Genomic DNA, 24,822 nt, shown 5'->3' with positions numbered 1-24,822 from the left:
ATCCAAGAACGCTGAAGAGTCTTCTAAGCTCTGGCAAGAAAAGCAATTAGTGTGGATTGATTTACTGTTATTTATTGTGATGAGGTAATTGCCTCAGCGCAAGCCTTTCTTGAACTTGTGGTACCCCACGGTTTAGAAACATTTATTCTTTTAAATTGTTTAATTTATCTCTGGCCTCATTTTATAACAGAGATGGCTTCACGCTTCTTAACGGATGTGATGACCTGGCTGTCTTCTCTCCGGCTCCTCAAGCCCAGGCTTGGTTTTGTCCCTGTCACGGCTGAGCCTGGAATGAAGTTCCAACCTCGTGCGCTCAGGCCCGTAAATCCTGGAGAGATGGGGACGGAGACAGAGATCACAGGACTCTTCTCTCCTGCACAGGCGGAGCAGGGCGGCCTTGCCTGCAGCTTCAGACTGCAGGCCATGGGCGGAGTACCCAGTTGGCCCGGATTGTGTGCCGCCCGCGGGACAAGGAGAGGGCGCCATACTCTCATTCGCACAGACAGCGTCGCTTTGAAATCCCTGCTACAAACCTCTTTAGAGGCTGCCCGTCAGGGACAGAAGCCCGTGGAAGGCTGCCTGCTCCTTGGGGAGCAGCCTTTTCCTTTCTGGTGTGTGTGTCTTCACTTCCGCCTCCGTGTTTCTTTTCGCCCTTGTGTGCGTCCCCTGTGACCGTGCATCGTTAGGCTCTTTGTGTGTGTGTCAGTCTGGGGGCAAATGCTCTTTGGGCATTTCCCTTATAAACATCGCACGTGTCTTGTGCTGGCCAGTCTTGGTCCTTTTTCTTACGAGTTTGCGTCTTTTTCCTGTTGAGTGGCTCACTTCCCACTCCCAGGTGCAGGTGCAGTCTTCGGTGATGGTCCCTCCCGGTGTTTCTCTTGCTGCAGGGAGAGGGGCCTGCACGTGGCTCGGCTGGAATGACCCCCAGAGTAGTCTGTGGGCACGTCTTTGCGTACGTATGAAACATTTCAGTCTCCCAGCCCGCGTCATCATCCAGAAGGTTCTTGAAGGGCCACTAGCTTTGCTGGATGACCCTGTGCGGGTAATGGGACTTGGCAGTTTATAGATTCCAAGCGATGAAGTTTCTCTGAGTAGAAAGTCTCTCACGGGCACATTTACCACTGGGTAGGGAGTTTAAGTCGGCAGCCGTCCAGTCAGAGGCTTCTGCTTTTGCATGCTTTGTTTTGCGAGTCTGGGGGACCCAGTACTCTCGTTGGTTGTAGTGGGCGACCCAACAGAAATGGAAGGATGTACGCCCCGGCACCTGAACTTGGGGAGCTCACGGTCAGCCTGGGAGGTGACGCCAGCTACCATTGGAGAGTGGAGGGTGGAGGGTGGCATAAACACGGTTTTCCGGAGTGTGCGCCTTGGGACACTCCTTCCTTGGGATCCTTTAGGTGTCGTGTGGACGGGATATGGCATGCAGCGATTCTTAAACTTATTTGACCTGGGCACCTGGGCAGCTCAGTCAATTAAACGTCTGACTCATGGTTTCGGCTCAGGTCATGATCTCTTGGTTCATGAGTTTGAGCCCCACATCGAGCTCTGTGCTGACAGTGCAGAGCCTGCTTGCAATTCTCTCTTTCTTTCTCTCCCTACCCCTCCCCTGCTTGCTCGCTCTCTCTCTCTCAAAATAAATAACTTGAAAAAAACAAACAAAACTTATTTGACCACAGAACCCCCTTCTCTTTTTTTCTATCTCCATTGTACCTCCCAGCATTTGGGTTTTATGGAACGACTTGGTTAATACTGGTTATCAGAGACTCCGGAAGTAAAAAAAAAAAAAAAAAAAAAAAGCCACGATGTCCCCGGCCAGTCCCTGCCACTCCTGCGGCTTCTGAGCCCACTGCGAGGTGGAGCTCAGATCTTCCAGAGGGCTCCGTGCGCCTCCCTGCCTGCCCCATCCCCCCCCCACGCTCCCCACCTCTCTCTGCTGCACACCTTGCCCTGCACCCCGTCGCCTCGCCCGGCTTCACACCTGCTCCTCGTCTTCCCACCGCTCTTCTCCCAGAAGGCCATGCGACTCGCTCACCTCCTCCCAGGCCGGGTTCACCCGCTTTGCTTCCCTCCGTGATGCTTGATCTGGCAGGTCACGTGTGACTTGCTTGTGATGCTAGAACGCGAGCCCCGGGAGGCCCCGTGTTTTAGTTTTTGTTCTGTTCTCGGCACGTAGGCAGCCCTTAACAAATATCTGTTGAGCGAACCAGTGAGCAAATAACAAATGCTATGGAACTTCGGTGTAATAGCTGCATCATGGAAGACAGCAAGGTGGAGGTGGAACTCTGAGCTCCTTTGAAGGCTCGTAGCCACGGAGACACGGGGCTTAACGGCTCTTGCGTTGCTGGGCCGGCCCAGCTCGGGTCCTCACTCTGTCCTGAGTTCACTGCCTGGCCTCCAGCCCACGGGGCTCTCCTTCTCTCAGTGTCGTGAGGGCCAGTGAATCCAAGAAGGGGCACAACACGTGTACGTGCTTTAGCACTGAGATGCTCAGTCCCGGGGAAGCCCAGCATGGTCCCAAGGGCAGAGGATTTTTCACATTCGCCCGAGGCCGTAGGCCCGCTGCTGTGAGTCAGGCCCTGTACGACGGGGAGGTTCCGCGCAGCCCGTCAGGAGTTGTTCTTTTAGCAAAGAGCAGATTTAATATCTGTAAATGTTTTCTTATGTAGGGCACAGAAAGCCTTGCTTCATTATTGTATTATGTTCAAGAAATCTCTCAGTGGAGATTCCGTTCAGAGGGAGTGTGGGTATCTGGTGTGCATTTTAGAAATCTGTGGAAATACAGGCACGGTGGCTCTCAACTGGGTCTACCCTGTAGTTTCGGAGGTAGCTGCTAGCGGGCAGTCCCGCGGGCTGTCCACACGGCAGGCTGTGCAGAGCCAGGGCCCTGAGGCAGGGCCGATGGGAGGCCAGGGCAAGACAAGGTGAGTGGTTTGTGCCACCAGAACTTCGTGTGCTGCAAATCCTACCCTGAAAACAGCATCACCTTGTTGATCCTGTGAGCGGAACCAAAGTCCTTTGCCACACTGAAAATCTCAGAGGAAAAGTTGCAGAAACCATCCATCCAGTCCGTCAGCAGGGAGACTGCCCAGAAGTGGTGTTTGCTGCAGGCCTGCGGTGGGCAGGGCACCAGCTGTGCTGAGGAGAGTGGTGGGCACCTGGGCTCCAATTTGGAGTCAGACCTACCTTAGCTCACACCCTGGTTTTTGCCGGGGAGCAAACCGCTTACCCTCCCAGGCCTTTGCGTCCCTAGCTGTAAGGAGAGAATCGACATGTCTTCCCAAGGCGGTTGTGAGGCGTATGGTAGAGACCCAGGGGTCACAGTCTTCGTCGCCAGTGCATTCTGGTGCGCCTCCTCACTCCGGTCTTCCGTTGTTCCAAAGGCAAACATGGAGATTCTTTTTTTTTTTAATTTTTTTTTTCAACGTTTTTTATTTATTTTTGGGACAGAGAGAGACAGAGCATGAACGGGGGAAGGGCAGAGAGAGAGGAGACACAGAATCGGAAACAGGCTCCAGGCTCTGAGCCATCAGCCCAGAGCCCGACGCGGGGCTCGAGCTCACGGACCGCGAGATCGTGACCTGGCTGAAGTCGGACGCTTAACCGACTGCGCCACCCAGGCGCCCCTAACATGGAGATTCTAAAATCCCACGTGCAAACAGGAACACCACTCCTACCTTTCCTTTGAATGATGCGGTGTGCCCAGAGTTTCGGTGTCAGAACAGTCGATGATAACAATTCGATGAGCATCTCCACGCAGGCTGTTCTTTTCGCGTGATCACTCCTCCTTGCGAGAAAATGAAGAAGCGTGCCCAAGGTGCCCAAATGTTCGGCAGCGGAACCGTGACTGAGCGCAGGTGTGTCTGGCTCCAGAAAGCCCTGCCACTCCAAGGTGGTGGTGAGAAAGGTCCTGGGCCCCAGAGCTCTCCAAAGCACATGGTGGGGAAGCATCAGTTGTGATTATTGCTTTCCAGAAGTAAAATCCAGGTAGGGCCTCAGTTGGAAGAAGCTGTCACTTCCCATCTCGTGGGATTTGGCAGGAAACAAGGTCCCCAGACTTAGGCCTTGAGCCGTTGACACTCACTGAGTCTTGGGCCAAAGTCAAGCTCAGGGCCTGGGCCAGTTTTTTTTTTTTTTTTTCTTTTTTAATCTATTTAACTTCCCATTTACGTGTCTCTAATTACTTAAAACATGCATTCTATTCTAGAAATCCTAGAAAACATCGAAATTTATGAAGTCTCCATAGCCTAGTAGTGTCTGCTGCTCGCCCCTCGGTATTTCCTTCCTGTCTCCCCTGGGTCTACAGGAATCTAGACTTGGGAGCCTTCAACATAAAGAGCTGGTCTAGAGGGAGTGTTCCCAGGTCAGCTAAATTCAGTTAGTACTGAGCTTACTGCTTGCGGGCACCGTTCTAGGTGCTGTAGTAACAATGATCAAAACAGACCAAAAAGCAACAAAAGAATTCTGCCCTCCTGGGGTTTATATTCTCACGGAGGGAATAGACAATAAGCAGAATAAGTAAGTAAATCCTGTCTTCTATTAGAAGGTAATCAGTGCCATAAAATGCAAACCAGCTCAAAGCTGTAAGGGGCGCCGGGGACAGAGAGAGGAGGCCTCACAGGAACAGTGACATCTGACCATGACCTCTTTGACCTCAGGTTGCATAGACCTTCAAAGGGGCACGCACCTGGGAGAGCCTGGGGTGCAGGTGGGTTAGCCTACCCTTCTGTGGATCTTTTCTGAGAGGATGTTGGGTGGGAGAAGACCACACAGTGGAGCTCTGATACTATAGCATCTCTGCATGATGGCAGTGGCGGTGGTGATGGCGATGATGTTTATGGTGATGGCAATGGTGATGGTGATGTTTATGGTGATGGCGATGGTGATGATGATGGTGATGATGATGTTGATGGCGATGGTGATGATGATGATGATGGTGATGGCGATGGTGATGTTGATGGTGATGGTGATAATGTTTATGGTGATGGTGATGTTTATGGTGATGGCGATGGTGATGTTTATGGTGATGATGGTGATGGCGATGATGATGGTGATGGCGATGATGACATTGATGGTGATGGTGATGATGATGTTTATGGTGATGATGATGGTGATGGTGATGATGATGTTTATGGTGATGGTGATGATGATGGTGATGATGATGGTGATGGCGATGGTGATGTTGATGGTGATGGTGATGATGATGTTTATGGTGATGGTGATGGTGATGATGATGTTTATGGTGATGGTGATGATGATGGTGATGGTGATGATGGAGCAGATATTTTGAACATTTACTCACCCTTTCATCTGTATAACTTCTTTGGTCCCACCCAGTAATTCTGTGCTGTCAGTGTCTTCCCAGTCCCAATTTCTGAGGAGTAAACCGAGACGCCGGAAGTTCAGGCCTATGCCTGAGGCCACATGGCTAGTTGATGGTGGCCCTTGTGTAGTGAGGAGGTGGACACGGCTGTCCTAGCCACAGCTTTTGTTGACGACTGGTACTCGCTCAACCTTGGTTGGCGTTTAGAGACAGTGGTTGTTTTAGCTCTTGGCTGAGGGCCAACGTCAGGAGTGCCTCCTACCGCCTTACCCTCCTCGTGCTCAGAACATTTTCCGAAGCCATGTCTTCCTTCCTCTGCAGTTTGGCCACGGCTGCATTCTGTGGCCCCACTGCTACTTTCACGGAGCTTCCCTTGGCCTGCTGTCGACCTGGTGTCCCTGGTTGGGCAGTCCCCCAGAAGGGAAGCAATGGGAGTGTAGTGCACTTGCCCCACGTAACCTGGCCTCAAAAGACAGAAATGCAACTCTCTTCAGCATTTCTTCTTTGCCTGTGTAACTAAAACTTAATTGTTCTTTGTAACCCCTGGGAGGTTGTTTTTTCTTGTTGCTAGTGTTTATTTTTTATGGTCAGTTTTCTGATTTATTTCTGTTATTTTACGCTATAACATTTGACTCTGAAAATGATCTTAGAGATAATAATAGTTAACATTCACAAAACCCTTATGGTGGGGGGCCAGCCTCGAGCCCCGGGCTCTCCTGGATGCATCCCCTCTATGACCAGGCACCGTGGGAGGGTCATAGGCTGCACCAAGGAGGAGGCTTCTATAAGAGGGAAGGAGGGAAAGAGGGGTGACCCCCACCAGGAGGTGCTTCAGAGGATGATAGTAACAAATGTTAACGTACTAATTAATTAAGTGTAACAGTCATGAGGCCTGATGTGCCTTATTTCTCAAAGCAGACTCATACTCTTTCTTGATACATCATTTAAACCCTGTCAGGTAAATAGGGAAAGTTTTTTTTTTTCCATTTCACAGATGATGTCTTAGCTGGGGTATCCCAGCCGATCAGTGGTGTGCCCAGCACCTGAACCTCAATCCCCTAGCTCCTGGTTCATTCATGCTTTCTGACTCCACGCTTTGACCTACGCTTGATGTCAAATGCTATTGGGTCATTACGAGGGCCTTCGCGCCACAAAGGTGTCCACGTTCAGATAGCCTGGTCTCCATCAAGCATTGTCGAAACTGCCTTGTACCAACCAGTCCATATATTAGGGGTTGTAACAGTCGTACTATCTCTTCCTGCAGTTGGAATCCAAAGTCACTTGGGTATCAGTTAGACTTGTGGTTTGTCTCCTTCTTTACCTCGTCTTTGTCTCTATCTCTACCTTAGCTGGTTTTTTAAATTAAGGTTATAAAGTCTTCACTGGTGGTTGTAGGTTTCACCCCAATAGTTATCCAGAACCTTCTCCCAGGTCATTATCTTTTTCCATTCTCTCCAGAGAGGGGTGGGCCCAACTCAAGGGCCAGGCTCACATCTCCATCCCTGAGCCTTTTGACATAGCTGCACGGCCATCTGCCGTCCTTGGTTACCCAGACCACAGCGGGAGCTTGCGTGGCAAGGGCCTTCCTGCCTGCCGGGCCAACAGGGCACCCTCTACTCCACCCGAAAGCTATCCTGGGCTTTGCAGCTGGTTACCAGTGTTACCACCTGGGACATCGCCTCATCGCCAGCTTCTCATCTGTTTTAAAACATTCCTCTTGGTGCTGACGGGAAGTTGGATTGGCCTCACTTGCATGCAGTTAGATGCCTTCTAATCAGTTTCTCCAAGCCCAGTTTCACAAGTGAGATGGGACTTCCTGTCCCTGTCTGTTTGAGGAACCAGAGCCATAAATCCTCCAGTTGTGAAAAAGTTTCTTTTACCTACTTCCCTGATGTAAGTCTGAGAACATTGATTTCAGCCTCCACCAAGTCAACCGCCCTTTGTCTTTCAACTCAGATGGCTGATCTTTGGTGCACCCTTTGAGAAAGACTTTTAAAACATCATTGAAACATGGCCCCAAACCCAGCTTCTGCCCTTCGCCTTCTCTCCTTGACTGGCCATGTTACTGGAATTCTTCTTAGTACAGCCACCGGGGCCACGGCCCGGTCCCGTGGACACCCGTTAGGCCTTACCTTACCGGGTTTCTTAGTGTGTCGTCCCTGCCATCCCTGCCTCCGTGAAGGGCATTGTTCCATAGATGCTGTGACTCCACCCACGCCTGGTTCGTCTGCTGTCACTCTTTCTCATCCTTCTTCCTGAGCTCATCCTCTGGTCTGTCTCTCCTGTTCCAGATGCCACCCTCCTGCTGCTGCCCTCTTCACCTCACACACCCTCTCATGATGGGTGCGTTCCATCTGTGGGCCTCTGCTACTCGCCTGTGCTCAGATCTGTGTCTACAGCCCAGAACTCTCCTCTGAGTTAGGACTCATTCTCCAGCCTCTTTCTGGAAATGCCCTCTTGGGTATCCAGAGTTCTGTACTCACACCCCTCTTTCTCCTCATCCGTAGAACTCCCTCCACAGCTGGCGCAATGCCTTCCTCTTGTGTCTTCCTTGCTGGAGACTTGGGGTCATCCTGGGCGCCCACCTTCCTTTTTTCACACTGCTTCTGAGTCACTGGGTCTGGCTGGTTTTACCTCCCCCATCTCTCTTAAAGCCTCTCTTCACTTTCCACTTCCTTGTGCCATGCTCTCATTTTAGGGCTTATACAAATATCTGTATCATTTATCTGTAATATACATACCTACCTGTGTAAAGACACATAATCTATAATCCATATGTGTGTGTTATAGATGTGTCTGTGTCTCTTGTGTGCACCTCTAGCCACAACTGGACACGTGTTCCCTGCCTCCAGTCTTGTTCCTTTCAAATCCACCTTCCATCAGTTTCCAGAATGGTTAATTCTAGGTGTGAAGAAACCTGGTGGAGACATGTGTTCCTGAAGCCACGTTGCTGGCATGTCCCCCTGTGATCTGGCGACTGTCTCCTGCCGTCTTCTCAACCCCCAGCAGTCCCTCCCCCATTATGGTGCTCCAGGAACTGCCTACAGTTCTCCCAGCCCACTGGGTGCTCCTCGTTTTTAGGAGTTGTTGGTTAGCTCTGGGCTTTTTTATGTCTGGGAGATCCATGCCTTCCCTGATGGAGCTCCCAGGGGACCTGGTTCTTCAGGAAATAATGGCAAATGGGAAGTCAGGTCATCTCTTTGTTGCTGGCGGGGCCTGGATCCCCAAATCCAGTGCAGACCAACTGGTCAGGCTGGGAACGTGTGACACTTTTGGTGGATTCCGTAACTGGACTGCAGTTTCCTTATCTGTAAGATGGGGATAATAATTGTACCTAGCATATTAGTTGGTTCTGAGACTTCTAGGAATTAATCCCTGCAAAACACTGAGAACTACCTGGCCTGTGGCAGGTAAAACTGTAATAATTTTTATGCTTGATTGCGTTTCTTAATAACTCCAGTGTAACCCTGAATAGCAGGAATGCCTCGCTGGTGATTCAGTTTAGTTTTTGGCCACAGTAAGAACGTGGATGTTTTGTTTTACACGAACTCCGCTGCTGTAGCTGCTTCTATGTTCCTCCTGACTTTGGGGCGTCTTTGGGCCCGAAAGCTCTCGATAAAGAACTTCCCTTTGAAGATCTACTGTCCCTTGCCAACTACCAACGTCTGACTTAGACCCCGAGTTTTCTGATTTTCTTGCCCAGATAGCATCTATGTCTCCGAACTCATGTGGATTCAGAGGATCACAGATCTCTCTGTCCATCACTCTCTGTCCAGGGTGGAGCACAGTTCCACCTGCTCCCCGAAGGCGGTCAGTGAGTACATGCTTCACCACTGAAACCTCAAGACTTGGAATATTAGTAATGCAGTCGGACTTGGTGTCTGGCCGTGGACGTAGAGATGTCACGTGCCCTCTCCTCCGCCTTTGTCCCCAGCCCTGCGACAGCCCCAGCAGAACGCCCTGCTGACAAGCGGCAGCACCTCCTCATAGGTCTGAACTTGCTTTGTTGGAAGGGCCCAGATGCGGCCCAGTGACCGCAGTTGTAGGGAAAAGATGCCGAACGGAGGTTCACTGGTGATTGATGTCACTGAGAGGTTGCGGGGGGCCTGACACAGTGCAAGGGCACTGAGGGTAAGAGGCCGCAGGGGGACAGATCTTTCTAAACCCCTGGTGCCGTCGAGCAGCTGAGCGGCTTCTCACCTCCCCGCATCTTCCAGCGGCTACGATCACGGCCTGCCAGAGGCCACAGGAGAACGTGCCCTCGTGGAGTGAAGGTTGGTTAGCCTCTGAAAGCGTCTCTTTCAGCTTTAAGAATTGAAGATTTTGGGTAGAAATTGGTGGTCAGTCAGTCACAGGTGGGCCTACCTGTACATTTTTTGGCCTGTCTGCTCACATCTTGGCAGTTTTTCTCCTCATTCGCAGTTCTGTCGAGGAGTGGGCATGGGAATACAAGTTGAAACTCTCACAGGGAAGTTAACCCGCTTGGCCCCACGAAGGGCGAAATTGGCTCTGGGGCATGGAGTTAGGTCCACAGGACCATTTCTGTAGTTGCCCCTTCCTGCCTCTTATGCCCACTGACCACTCAGCCCTGGTAATGGAGTATTTTTCTATTGTTCTTTCTGATTTCTATGTAAGTGCTAGTGTTCCAAAAGTAATTTTATAACGTTTGCATATTTAGGAGATGAAAGCATTTGAAAATGTTTTAGCTTCTATTTTAACTCTGCAAATAATGACACAGTGGCATTTTAGATTGCTTGTTCTCTGCTCAGTAGACGGATGAGAGAGCCTGGCTAATTTTTGCCTTTTTCCCGGGTCTTTTTGTTTAATAAATCCTTGTGGGCCAAGCCACGGGGTTTTCTTGCACAAGGGACTGAATGTAGCACATGCAGTGTGGCCCAGAGCATCCTACGACCACAGAGTGGCCTTGCGTAGGGTGGAGGGAACGTTTCAGGTTTTCTCACTGGATTGACTTCCGTGGGTCTTTCTCTCCAAGAATGGCCCTCCTGGGGGTAACAGCATTTGCTTTATAGGCCGGGATGGCCCCTTCCTATGTGCTGCTGGGACAGAAAGGAGCAGGAGCGAATTCTGGAGAGGTTTCCGAGGAAGCCTGGACAAGACTCAGTAATTAGGCGAATAGTAAGAGAAAAGAAAAAGTCTAGGGTGACACTCAGGGGTTTGCCTTTGGGTGATGAGCTGATTTTGCAGAAAGAAGAGTCTGAAATTGTGTGCGTTTATTCTGAGGTGCCTGCAGAGCATCCCCATAGAGATAACCGGGAAAACAGTTGGACATCCCTGTTTGTGGTTTGGGCGCAATCGCAACAGGATATATATCACGCTGTCAGACTGATCACTGGGTCTACCGCAGGAGAGCAGACAGGCCCTGGACAGAGCTCAGAGAAAGCCGGCATTTCCCGTTGTCCCATCCAGCTCCCCCGGACTATTCCCAGAGCTCCTACCACCATGGGCTGCTCTCTCTCTCCTGTTTCTGCCAGGCCAGCGAGCTGCTTGTGTTCCCAGATGGGCCCTGAATGCACATTGGGGATTCATGTGGCATTCTGTTGGACAGTTGTAGGGCTCACGGTTCAGAGGGATACTGATACTGTCTTGCCTGTGCATCAGGGCGGGGGATGGAACAGTGATCCAGACGTCCATCCTTCACTCAGCCGATGGCATGGCCTCACTGGGTTCCCTAAGGGGCTTGAGCAGGCACCCCTTTCTCCTCACCGCTCATTCTGGACCCCTCAAAGCAGTATGCAAGGTGGGAGCCAGGCCGCATGACCCCTTGCGTCCTTATCTTGAAAGTGCCTTATCCTGCCCAGGTGGGGGCTGGAAATACATTTACCAGGTGGATTTCCATAATGGGGGACAGCTGTGGGTTGATGCCTGTGTCTGTGCACAGGCTTGCAGGTGAGTCCTGTGGAGAAAGTGACTTGGAGAAGCAGGTACAACAGGGAATTAATTGTGAGGGGAGCTACTTTGAAAGACATTTACTTTATTTTATTGTATTTTATTTTTTAAATGTTCGTTTATTTTGGGGTGCCTGGGTGGCTCAGTCGGTTAAGCGTCCGACCTCAGCTCAGGTCATGATCTTACGGCTCGTGAGTTCGAGTCCCGTGTCAGGCTCTGTGCTGACAGCTCGGAGCCTGGAGCCTGCTTCGGATTCTGTGTCTCTGTCTCTCGGCCCCTCCCATCCTCATATTCTGTCTCTCTCTCTCTCAAAAATAAACAAACATTTAAAAAAATTAAAAAAAATAAATGTTTAATTATGAGAGAGAGAGAGAGAAAGCACAGACAGGGGAGGGGCAGAGAAGGAGAAAGAGAATCGCAGGCAGACTTCAAGCTCCGCACACAGAGCCCGACACAAGCCTCGATCTTACAACCGTGAGATCATGACCTGAACCAAAATCAAGAGTCAGATGCTCAACCAAATGAGCCACCCAGGTGCCCCGGAAGACATTCACTTAAAAAAAAAAAAAAAAAAGGAAAATGATAGATTGCTGTGTTCCTCTTATGTTATTTTCTTCTTGGACAAGAAGTGGACAAAATGAGAAATGAAAGCGACCACATTGAGCACAGACCCTTCCTACCCAGGGGACACCTTGTGCCATGACTTGCTTGGTCCCCGCCGAGGCAGGACTCAGCATCCCGACGTTGCGTTTTTTCCCTGGAGCGCATCCTAGGGGGCAGCCTGCTCATCAGGCTTTGGGGGTGTCAGACACCCCGGGGTGGGGGGTCGGTGGAGGAGGACATTGGGGCAAGTTGCGCCCCCTTCCGCTTGGGACTCGACCTCCCCTGGGGCTCACCTTCAGTCCTTGTCCCTACAGCCCTTCCGCTGTGCCCATTGCCATTACTCCTGTAACATATCCGGCTCCCTGAAACGGCACTACAACAGGAAGCACCCCAACGAGGAATACGCCAACGTGGGCACCGGGGAGCTGGCGGCCGACGCACTCGTCCAGCAAGGTAGGCGGTGTGCCCCTTGAGAGGAGCTGGGACGTCTTGCAGCTCAGCCCCGACCCCTGAGCATTTTGTTAGTTCCCCGTCATCATGACTGTGCTCCACGTCCCCCGTTGGTATGTCTCAGCGTTACTTGCTGCCTCCGTGGAAATCCAGGATGAGGAATCCTAATTTACCACCCTCCCCACGACGTTCACTTGCCAGCGCTGGCTGCCTTGTGTTCTTGGTCCGTGTACCTTCCTCCTGCATGAAAGTTCCTGCTCATGTGCACATTCTGTTGTCTCCCTCAGTATAACTCCCAAGGGCTGTTTGTGGTCCAGCATCAGGTGGCCGGCCCATTTTGTTTTGCCCTGCTCCTGTTGGACATGGTAGGGTTTCCAGATTCCTCTTTTGTGGCAATTATGAATCATGCCGTGGCAAGCATATTTGTAGGTGAGCTTCTTTAGATTATCCAGAAATATTTATTGAGTGCTCAGATTGCTTATTCATCCTGAAAAGGATAAACCATTTAGAGCATTTAAACTGAACAGAATGGATGCAAACCTCTCATATTCTTGAAAAGCCTGAGAGGTGGTTTGTTTTTTTTTTTTTTTTTTTTTTTTTTTGCTGCTTTTTTCAGTAAATGATCGCATATTCCCACTTGAGAAGGTTGAGCTCATGAGCTGTTGCCATACAGAGAAGTGCTGCTGTATTTATATCCGTGCCTCAGTAATTCAACTAAAAAAATGATTGCCGCACACAGTCCATCAGTTTTTACTACTTCCTGAGTCCTGTGACTCTTTGAAGCCAGAGACTGTTTTAGAAACCTGCCCCCAGTGAACAGAGATGCGGGCTGGCGCTCCCGGCTGCAGGTGCGGGCGCTCCGAGGTTTCCGGTGCGGCGTGAAGTCCCCGCTCGCTGGGATTGCCTTGAATGAATCTTCATATAAAACAAATGAATTGACCGAATCCTTCAGCACTTTCAGTGACAGGGCTGATGTATGGAGGTAGATAACGGCATAAAAACTCAGGATAATTTTAGAGCCATCCATCAGGGGTAACGGGGAGTGTGTGCCTCGTGTTTTAATGACCGTTTCGTAGAGCTGAAGACCGGGATGGTGCCGTGGGGGGTGCAGGGGCCCTGGCTCGAGTCTGTGCTCTCTGCTCCTTGAGTGGTGCCATCGGGGCACGTTAACCAGCCTCTCCAGCTCAGGCCCTTCGCCTGACAATGGAGTCAATAGCAGCCTTCTCTCCTGGTGGCGGACGGGGTTACCTGAGCGAGCACCTGAGTGGCCCGCAATACATTTTCGTACTTGTTTCCTTTTTCCTGAAAACATCTACGCCCTCTAGAGCTCTAGAGCCATTGCATCATTTTTGATGCCCCCTGCCCCCCACCCCGCCCCTCCTGCCCCGGTCCAGGAATCACAGAGGAGAGAACCGATTGCCTTAGAGTCACAGCAGATTGCTCGAGAAGCAGGCTAGACATTCCTTTTATTATCCTTCGCGCTGTTGGGTTGGATTGGCAGGAAATAGACCTTTACTGCGGCTGTTGGGACAGGCATGGGGCTCTGATTGATGACACTATCACTGCTCTCTGCTTCCAAACTTTCATCATCGCCTTGCGGAGAATGTGCCGGTGCCGAACTGTTTCCTGCCCTACGTTTTCAGTTACCTTTCTAAGACGCTCTGTCATCCGTTGGCATTCCCTGACAGGGTCTGAGGGTTTTAATTTTTATCTTCGCAGGGGCATTTTTGGTGTCTTCATGTATACATATACATGCGTATATGTATATATGTGTATGTGTATATATATATACACACGTACATATGTACACACACACACACACACACATATTTCCAGTGCCCCCTTCAAGGGACAAACTGAGGAAGGAAACAACTAGATGCCTCTCTTGGCTCATAAGAGACATTACACCATTGTATTTTGGCGGGAGAATAGTCTCTGAAATGAGACAGCTGGTTGAGTATGAACACAGGTTAGGATCTTTAAGAGCACGATGCTCCCACTGTTCCTCTGTCTGAGAGCAGGCAGGAAAACGGAGGGACAACATGGGATGCACACAGTTGCTGTGTTCGGAACGCTGGGTGCTTGGGTACCACTGGAAATTTTCATCTTCTTTTGATTAATTTCACAGAATTCTCCCCAACCTCTCCCCACCCCCCACACTTGGTTTTGTTTTTCTCTTCTAGTCCCTCATCAAAAAATATCTTCATGGGACTTACTAACTTCTTGTTTTGGTATAGAGAAATATGTGTTAGAGTAACGTGACAACAAGCTGTGAACAAAATGTACCCTTCTCAGAGTGGTGTTACGGCTTCCCCACAGGGGAAGGAACTCCTTGTCCATCAGCCCAGCGTAAGCAGTGCCATGCTCTGACACAGGCAAAGCCATCAGCTGTGGGCAAAGGTTCTCTTACCTACAATGCTCAGGGATTTGGGAAGGATGTCCACGCGTGGCACTGTGCAGGAGGTAGGGAGGAAGGCCTAAAAGGCAGAGATGTTTCCAGGTCAGACTTTTCTGTTCCTTGCCGGTTTCTGGGGGAAGGTTCCCCGGTGGTCTCCGTGGAGTCGGGGTGATTTTCAGTGGGTTCCCGAAGGCCTCTGGAGTGGCGGCTGCTTGGGCGTCCACCCGTCGTGTTCTGTAAATGTTTACCAACGGGCTGTCTCAGGGGCAGGGAGAAGGGAAGCTGGTTTACAGCGTCCGCCAGCTTCTGTAGTGGAAATGGTTGTGCTGTGGCCAATTTTAAGCTATCAGGGTGATGTCACTGAACTGGACGGAGATGCGCACAGCGGCTTGCGAGCTGGTGGCAGCTGGCTCCCGCCCGCCACTGGTCCCCAGGGCACAGGGGTGACGATGGCACCCCTTTGGGACCCACAGTCCCCTGAGAACTCTGGTGCGTTTCGGTAATGAGACTTTCCCGGAAGGCCGTGTCGATGTGTTACTACTCCCTGCTTATATTTGGTGTTCTTCTGATACTTCGAAGGCAGATTGGACAATCTCTTGCTAATTTTCTTAGCCCGTCGCTTGTTCGTTAATATGGGCGTGAGGCATTTTCCCACACAAACACACGTTTTCACGTCGTGTGGCTGCAGCGGGCCCGGCCCTGTTTCCTCTCGGAATCTGCGTGAGTTAGTAGCTCAGGGGCCGCTTCTCTAGGTCTCGGCCTGGGGGCTGGCTTCGCTTCACAGGCCGTTAGCTCCGTCCTGAGCTCACCGCAGGACACAGGTGGGACTGGCAGGCTGCTTACTTCCCAGTGACCTCAGAGCGGCCCCGCAGGTCACTCCAGGTCACTCCAGGTTATTGGCGTGAGCACAGGCATGGGAGTCCGGGGCCCGGAGCCGGGGTGGCCGATCGCCGTGGCGCTGGGACGACTCGCTTAACTTCTCTGAACGTCGTGTTACGTGTCTTCGAAGACGAGGTGCTGATACTGCTCAACAGCAGTTGTAGAGATTAGATCTCACTCTCTAAGGTCCCAGGAGGTGCCTGACACGTAGTGCTTGATAAATGGTTCAGATTGACTATCGTGTTTATTCCCACGTTCCTTGGTCACCATGTGTCTCTTGTGCTCCTAGTGTGCCTGACATTGTGCTGGACCCTGGGATGTGTTGGCCTTTATCGTGTTGTGGCCTGAGCTGCGGACGAAGGCTGGGAAGCTCCTACAAGGCCCCGTGTTCTGGCTGTAACAGAATGTGTGTTCCTTCCAACAGTTACCCACGCTGCTCACAGGAGGAGAGTTCGCTGCTTCTCTGTGGTGCTGACCCTTCTCCCCGGCCCCACTGTTCGAGGGTCATTGAGGCTGGGGTGGCGATTGGGATGAGGGGCAGCGGGAAGAGCAGGGCTCGAGGAGAAGGCTGCGTTTGCAGCATCTGCTAAAATCTTGGCGTGATTTTGAACTACCCTAATAGAAGAGTGTAAAAGTATGTGCATACGCACCTTGGATAGATATCCATACCTTGGCTTTTCACACCAAATCCAGGGCAAAGAGCATAGAAGAAAATCCAGAAACTACCAGGTTACACAAAAGTCATTGATTTGATTTGGAGACATTTTAATTTTAAAATTGTTTTTATTAGGGCCCGGATTCCATACCTGACTGGCAGGTGCTTCCAGTGACGTGATGTCATCGCACCGTGTTATTGCTCTGCGTTCCTTTCTCTCTCAGAGGTCCTGTGAGGTCGGCATCGTCATTCCTGTTTTCAAGAGAGGAAACACGGGTGGGAGAGTGGTCAGCCCAGGCCACAGAGTGGGCGAGGGCCCGGCTGGTCCCCCCTGAAGCTTGTCTCACATTTGCACTTGTTAAGGAGGAAGAGGAGGAGGAAGCATATGGTCCTGTTCTGGGACAGTGATTGGCTCGCATTCCATAGTGGTCACATGATCCTGTGTCAGAGGGTCTCGCACACACAGGCTGCCGTTTACTCTTTCTGAGTTTTTTTGTCTCCAGGTCTAGTTGCTGATCTAGCTGCTGATCTGCTGATCTGGGGTTTGAGAGAGATCCAGGTAGTGTTCTGACAGCATGCTGTGTGACCAGGGGCCTCCACGTCATGCTTGCATAGGATTTCCACTAGATTGCTGTCCTGGGCGCGTTTCCTCGTTCTGGGCTGGGGCTCTGCCGGGTCTCAGGACAGGCACTGGATTAAGAGACAGCAACAAGTGGGGATTTTAACAAAGTCCGGGTCCACATTTTGCTTCCTAATATTGTACCATCACATTGCTCTGTATCCAGTTTCCTTTGATAATTAAGCTCATTTGTCACAGTTACTGTCTAGCTGCTTATATCAGTTTCTTACCGCAGCTGTGACAAATGGCCACAAACTTGCTGGTGGGTTAAAGCAACACAGATTGATTATCTTAAGGTTCTGAAGGTTAGAGTCCAAGACAGGTGTCACAGGCTCAGGTCGAGTTTGCTAACACGTATGTATTCCTTCTGGAGTCTCCAGAGGAAAGCCTGTTCTTTTGCCTGTTCCAGCCTCTAGAGGCGGCTCACATTCCTTGCCTCAGCCCCTTCCTTCTTCCACTATCACGGCCACCAGTGACAGTAGAGGCTTCTCTGTGACCTCCCTTGTGCCTCTTCTACAGGAGGACCCTTGTGATTACATTAGTCCCGCCTGAATAATCCACGCCGATCTCCCTGTCTCAGGAGCCTTGATGAATCACGACCTCAAAGTCCCTTCTTGCCACACGAGGTGACCCTCCCATGTTGCAGGGATCAGGATGTGAACCTTTCTTTTTTCTTTCTCTGTGTTTATTTATTTTTCATGGTAATGAAAACCTCACACACCTGTCTTTGTTGTGTATCCGGGCACATTCCATTCCAGACCGTCAGCTCCTGGGGGCCAGGACCCCCACCTGTTTAGTGTGGGCTCACGTGCCCCTAGGGCCTAATCCAGTTTACAGACAGGTCCCCACTGCTTTTTTTTTTTTCCAGCTTTACTGAGGTATCGTTCACAAAGCTGTAAGATATTTAGGATTCTCATCATCCAGTCGGCTGACACATTCATCACCTCACACACTAATCCTTTGGCTCTTGTTGAGAATGTGTAAGTTCTACCCTCTTAGCAAGCTTCAGCTATCAGCTGTGGTTACCGCATTTCACATCCGACCCTCAGACCTTAATCATCTTATAACTGCCAGTGCGCACTCTCTTACCAGCCTCTCCCTGTCTCCCGTGGTCCCCCGCTCCCGGCAACCCCTTTTCTAGTGTGTTTCTATGAGTCTGACTTTCTTGGTTTTTGTTTTTGATTCCCCCTATAAGTGAAATCGTACAGTATTTATCTTTCTCTGTCTGACTCATTTCACTTAGCGTAATACCCTCAGGGTCCATCCGTGTTGTCAAAACTGGCAGGGTTTCCTTCCTTCTCATGGCTTACTAATATTCCTGTGTGTGTGTGTGTGTGTGTATACACACTACATCTTCTTTACCCACGTGTCTACTGATGGGCACAGGTTGTGGTCATATCTTGGCTATTGTAAATAATGCTGCAGTGAACATGAGATTGCAGATACTGCTTTGATACTCTGTTCTCATTACCTTTCCATACAAACCCAGCAGCGGGATGGCTGTATCATAGGGTGGTTGTATTTTTAACTTTTTGAGGAACCTCCACACTGCTTTCCAACGTGGCAGAGTTTACATTCCCACCAGTAGTGCACAAGGATCCCCTTCCCTCCAGGATGTGAATATCTCTGGGCGTCCATTATTCTGTCTACTGGAGTGCCTTTGTTAAAGTTACGAGCTTTAGCATTTCATCTTAGAGAAAACAAAGGCCTGGGAGTTTCAGGAAGTGGCTCCTGGGTCATGTCAGTGCCAGCTCCAGGTACCTGACTGCCCAGCCTCACGTTCCGCACCACCCTGGGAGTAATGTTATTGGAGATGAAATTGAATTTTCAGTAAGGTCACCCACCACAAAGGAGCGCAGATATTTTAATGCCTAAGACTCTTCCAGAATACATTGCATTCCAAAAAGAGCAAAGGTGCCATGATCGATTTTTAAAATTGTTCCTGACGTCCTGTGCTCTTGCCTGGTTCATCACGCCTTCTGAGGAAACTGCAATTTTGGGGTTGGCCGTTCTCATGGTGTGCACTTTATACACCAGGGCCACAAGTAAATTCGCCACATCTCCCATGACCTTTATTGTGCATTGCCTAAGAACGTAATGAATTGAACTGGAAATTAATTTCTCTCGGCTTTGATGCCAATTAAGTGGTCGCATTCTGCATTTAGTCTGGGTCACATGCTTCCAATGTATTGTTCTTTAATTAAGGGCAGTGTGGCAAAGGTTGAGGTTTTAATTAATGCGGGGCATTAGCATATTAATCTTAATTTAAACATAATATAAGGATGTTTTTTCTCCTTAAATTAGTTTCCATTTAAGAGCACCCTGGAAGGAGTCTTTAATTCCATTTAGGTCGCTTTTGTTTGCTGCCTCTTGCTAAGTCTCTACAGGAGGACCTATCTCACTTGAACCAACTGAAAAAAGGCAGAGGTCCTCACATCTTGGAGAGCTTTAAAAAAGGTGATCCTAGGAAAATACATCATTTTAGATGATTAATAAGTGATAACAAAGGAAGCTAAAATCTAAGTTAATTCTCAGCTAGGTAGGAAAGAATAAGCCCATTTCGTTTGGCCTAAAAAAAGAGTGCACAACGTATAAGTTTTGGAAAATATAAGCCCCTGTTTGAGCTGCCTCCTCTGTAGAGTGTTCTGGAAGTTTATAATTTGGTGTTGCCAGTCTTTCTGCTGATTCTGTCCTGTCTCTGTTGGGCCTGCTGTGCTCTCCTGCGCCCTCCCAGCGTGGCGAGGCTGTAAAGCAGTGAGTTGAAGGCGCGAGGGGACGCGCTGTTGGCCATCTGGGTTGGCCTCCTTTTCTGCCCATGACTGTGTGGGGAATCAACGCACCACCTCAGGTTATATACAGGAAGCCCCAGTTACAGAAGAGTACACTGTCAGATTCCACTGACTTGGAATTGATTCCGAAAATCAAGCACATCATACTTGGCGTCTGGGAGATGCTTCAATTACGTTCCGCGTCTTCATGAGATTTGCCTGTTATTATGCAATTTGTCAAGACAGCCCCGTCATCAGTACAGAATTCCTCTTCTCCCTCCTCGGTACCCCAGTGAGCAAGAAATAAATCTCAGACCCTGGGCGGGTGCAGGAGAGCACAGCAAGTCTGGTGGAGACAGGGACAGAGACAGCAGAAGGACTGGCCGTAGACCCCATGACACCAGGTTTGCCAAGAAGGGAATGAGCTTGGTCAATGCCAGAGACAGAGAAAGGAGAGACTGCGGGAAGGGTGGGGAGGAGACAAGGCCAGAGAGAAGGCAGGAATAAGATCACACAGGGGTGATCAGTGTCACAGGGGTGACAGTAAAGTCGTGCAGGCTACCTCTTGGAGCTGGCATTTTATTCTGGGTCTGATGGAAGGTTCTATACCTATGAGGGATGTGATTTAGTTTATTTTTAAAAGCCCATTCTGGGGGCGCCTGGGTGGCTCAGTCGGTTAAGCAGCCGACTTCGGCTCAGGTCATGATCTTGCGGTCCGTGAGTTCGAGCCCTGCGTCGGGCTCTGTGCTGACAGCTGAGAGCCTGGAATCTGTTTCAGATTCTGTGTCTCCCTCTTTCTGACCCTCCCCCATTCATGCTCTGTCTCTCTCTGTCTCAAAAATAAATAAGTGTTAAAAAATAAATTAAAAAAAAAAAAGCCCATTCTGTGGGCACCTGGATGGCTCAGTCAGTTAAGCGTCCCAGCTTCGGCTCAGGTCATGATCTCACGGTTTGTGGGTTCGAGCCCCACATCAGGCTCTCTGCTGTCAGCACAGGGCCTGCTTGGGATTCTCTGTCTCCCTCTCTCTCTGCCCCTCCCCCACACTCTCTCACTTTCTCTCTCTCAAAAATAAACCTTAAAAAAATTCAAAAGCCCGTTCTGTGTGCGGGGTGGAGACTAGACCGACGGTGGCTGCAGGAAGACCAGCTGTGCCCACGACGCCACCCCGGCTTGGCTCGGGGTGCTGGCCTGATGGTACCAGTGGGTACCCTGACTCTGGCCTGCTAATCCTGCTAATCGTTTGTGTGGATTTGGACACCTGGTGCCAGGACAACTCCCTCTGAGGCTAGAGTTCCTGAGGCTAGAGTTTGCTTCTTTTTTCTTTTTTTTAAAACTTTTAAAAAATGTTTATTTTGGGGAGAGACGGAGAGACAGAGCGTGAGCAGGGGAGGGGTAGAGAGAGAGGGAGACACAGAATCTGAAGCAGGCTCCAGGCTCCGAGCTGTCAGCGCAGAGCCTGATGCGGGGCTTAGACTCACGAACTGTGTGATCATGAGCTGAGCCGAAGTCGGACGCTTACGTGACTGAACCACCCAGGCGCCCCTAGAGTTTGCTTCTGAATTCACAGCCTGTGAAAAGTGATTTTTGTCCAGTCACTAATTTAGTTGCTGCTCTTGATAGAATTTTAGAAAGATAGTCTTTTGTGTCACTCTGAGGGGTTTTTCTGTTGTATGTCTTTTTACCTAGAGCTGTACATGCTCTTAAAGCATCCGCGCCTCCCACAACACGTGTAAGATTTTATAGCGGCGTTTCACTTGGTCTTTACTGGGAAATCCAAATGGGGATTTATACAAATGGCTCAGCTTTTGGTGTGAAGGAGCCTGGCTCTTGGTTCATGTTTTGGGACACAGGCGGTTGAGGAAAGCAGCCTTGTCCTTCAGTAACTTACTTGTTATTTTCAAATGAAAACAAAAATGAAAGAATGGTTGAGGCCACCTACTCACTTGGCCACAGGAATTCTGTTCCTCCGGCACCGAAAATATGACGTCTATATTAGACTTTCTGCAAATGCTCGTTGGAAAATGAAAAGAAGTACGTTAAGCTTTAGAAATGTCTGCCCTGAAAAACATCTGTGCTGTCGCTGTTCTGTTCTAGTACGGAGGGGAGCTGGGACTGGATGTAAGTACTGGAGACAAACAGTGTGTTCCCTGGAGTTGAGGGGCAGGAGGGAGGCGCCCTGGGGCCCTTTTATGTGCTGCGAACGCTCCTCTTTCCTCTGTGCCTTCAGGTGGTTTGAAGTGCCCTGTGTGCAGCTTTGTGTATGGCACCAAGTGGGAGTTCAACAGACACTTGAAGAACAAGCATGGCCTGAAGTTGGTGGAAAACGAAGGAGATCCCAAGTGGGAGGTAACTTTTTAAAGTACGGTATTGACCTTGACATTTCCAGATGCGCATGACAGATGGAGCAGGCGTGGGTCCTTCTCAGAGGATGGGGTTTTCTGGTCGGGAAGCTAGGAAGTCTTTTCGAATCCCGTCTCCTGCCTGAGGGGTGAGACCTGGGCTGTGCATGTTAAATTCGTGCCCGGAGTTGAGTTTAGACCATTTTGTGAATGTCTGTGTTGGTGTCACTGGCACTTTCACTTCTGTGACTCACCAATGCAGAGTTTCAACTATTGCATCTGAAAAAAGAGCGCAAGGCAAGGAGTATGTTGTGAGTCCTCACCAGGAGAACCAGGAAGGTCTCCGTCTTCTGAATCTAGGCCCTACTGTCCTGTTCCTGAAGGCCTGTGCTCCCTCCCGCCATCTTTGTTTTACCCTCGGGGTTAGAACCGGTCACTGGCTGGAAACACATCTGTGTTCTCAAAGCCAGTAGCTCTCTTTTCAAGTACCAAGTGTCACGACCACGGACTTATTGCAGTCTCTCCCTAAGGCGGGGTTTCCTGATCTCAGCACTGCTGACATTATGGTCTTCCACAGTATCATCATTTGTATATAGAGACTGTTCTGTGCATGTCGGGATGTTTGGTGGCATCATGGACCTCCACACACCAGATATCAGTGGCATCCCCCGTTTTGACAACCAAAAACGTCATGGACGTTGTCAATGTCCCCGGAAGTCAAAGTCACGCCCACATGAGAACCACTTATCAAAGGACTTTCTGGAGGACCATCAGAGTATCCAGGGGTTAAGAGTAAGGGCTTTGAAAAAAAAATCATACGTCATGACAATGTGTGAAACATTCCAGAATGCAAGGGAACGATAGTTCGATAGGAGGGAATCTTTTAATATAATCCATCATAAAATAAAACTAGGGAGAAAAATGAAATGATTATCTTCACATATTCAGAAAAGGCACTTGACGAAATCAAGCCTCTGCTGATTAAAAATACTCAATAAAGTACAATTGGATGGGTACATCCTTAAGACAAAAACAGTCTGTACATGCATCTCAGTCCCAAAGCCGGTGTCTTCTTACTTGGTGAGGAAACACTGGAGAGTTTCTTGGTTGAATCAGGAAGAAGACAAGGATGTCCCAGAAGCTCTGGGACTTAGGTCACCAAGTCTTTAACGTCAGTTGGGATGCATCAGCCAGTGTGTTGGGCAAGACAAAGTAAATGGTGACATTAAGAATTGGAAGAGAAGAAATCAAGTTACCTGTATCTGAAGATGACAGGATTCTGTTTTTGGAAAATCCAAAAGAGTGAATGAAAGACTACTGCACACAATAAGCATCAGATCGAACCATAAACATAAAATAATGAATAGCTTGCATGTAGAGAGAGGCAAGAGCAAAAAGATTTGAGATTTAAATGTAAAAACAGTGAGATTTTGGGGCGCCTGCATGGCTCAGTCGGTTAAGCGTCCGACTTCGGCTCAGGTCATGATCTCACGGTTTGTGAGTTCTAACCCTGCGTCGGGCTCTGTGCTGACAGCTCGGAGCCTGGAGCCTGCTTCCGATTCTGTGTCTCCCTCTCTCTCTGCCCCTCCCCTGCTCATGCTCTGTCTCTCTCTGTCTCTCAATAATAAATAAACGTTAAAAAAAAATAAAAATAAAAAGACGGTGATATTTTAGGAATACCAGAAGAAGAACCTGAGTGAATGAATTCATTTGTAAGTTCAGGGTGTGGAGGGCTTTCCTAACTATGCCTCAGAATCCAGATTCACTACAGGGAGAGATTAAGAACAATTGGCCACATGAAAAAAATTTAAAAAGACTTATGGAAAAGAACTCATGAACAAGGCGAAGAGACCGACAGATAACAACGAAAGAAAATATTTTCAATCATACCGTGGAAAAAGGACAAGTGCTTTTACATTATGAAATCTTTTTAAAAAATAGTGATCAACAACCCAGTAGGAAAATGGGCAAGAGATAAAGGTTCATAGAAAAAGAAATGCAAATGACCTTCAATATCTGAAAATGTGATCAATCTCACACATAAGGCATGTTAATTAAAACTGGAACGGGATGCCTGGGCAGCTCAGTCGGTTAAGCATCTGACTCTTGGTTTCGGCTCAGGTCATGATCTCACAGTTTGTGGGTTTGAGCTCTGCGTCGGGCTCTGTACTGACATCGTGGAACCTGCTTGGGATATTCTCTCTTTCCCTCCCTCTCTGTTCCTCCTGTGCTCGCTCTCTCGCGCGCTCTCTCTCAAAATAAATAAATTTTAAAAACTTAAAAAAAAAAAAAACTGGAGAGAGAATTTCTTACCTATTAGAATCCAGAATTTGACATCCTGTCTGTTGGAGAGGCTGAGGGGAAAATGCACTCTCACGCGTTGCTGGTGGGAATGCAAAATATTACTACCTCTACGGAGGGGAAATTAGCAATATCTAGTAAAATCACTTGTGCATTTCTTTATCCATTAACTAAACAATTCCACTGCTAGAAAACTACCCGAAAGTAATACTGACAAAAAAGAGAAAAGGTGTCTGTCTGCACAAGGTTGTTTACTGCAGTCCTGTTATACATCGTAGGTCCAGATAAATGAATAGATTGCGTGTGTTTGTATACACACCAACAGATAGATTCAGAGCCGATTCCAGACATGTGCCCACACACAGCTAGTTTACATACCTGTGCTCCTTAGAAGCCTTTTGTGCTGAGAGAGCCCAGAAGCAGTGGCACCCCGTGGCCGTGAGCACATGGGGACCTAGATCTCGGTTTCTGATAGGATTCTCCAATAAAAGGAACCAGGGTCCTTTGAAAAGTGGTTGATTCCAGGGCCGAGGCAGAAAATATATAAGCTGATCCTAGAGTATTTTTGGTCCTAGAAAGTAG

The 24,822-nt window shown here is 49.4% G+C and overlaps 1 protein-coding gene across 1 annotated transcript in view; it reads left to right on the top strand.

Moving 5' to 3' along the window:
• ZFAT (zinc finger and AT-hook domain containing) overlaps positions 1-24,822 on the top strand; it is a 191,092-nt gene that overhangs the window by 135,064 nt on the left and 31,206 nt on the right. Inside the window, exons 12-13 of the mRNA XM_043601834.1 lie at positions 12,145-12,283; positions 21,828-21,946. Coding sequence (XP_043457769.1) covers positions 12,145-12,283; positions 21,828-21,946 — 258 coding nt within the window. The remainder of the gene's footprint in view (positions 1-12,144; positions 12,284-21,827; positions 21,947-24,822) is intronic.

Source organism: Prionailurus bengalensis, chromosome F2, assembly GCF_016509475.1.
Source record: "Prionailurus bengalensis isolate Pbe53 chromosome F2, Fcat_Pben_1.1_paternal_pri, whole genome shotgun sequence".
Lineage (NCBI taxonomy): Eukaryota > Metazoa > Chordata > Mammalia > Carnivora > Felidae > Prionailurus > Prionailurus bengalensis.
Note: the sequence above shows the minus strand (reverse complement) of the source record. Positions and strands in the feature narration are given on the sequence as shown.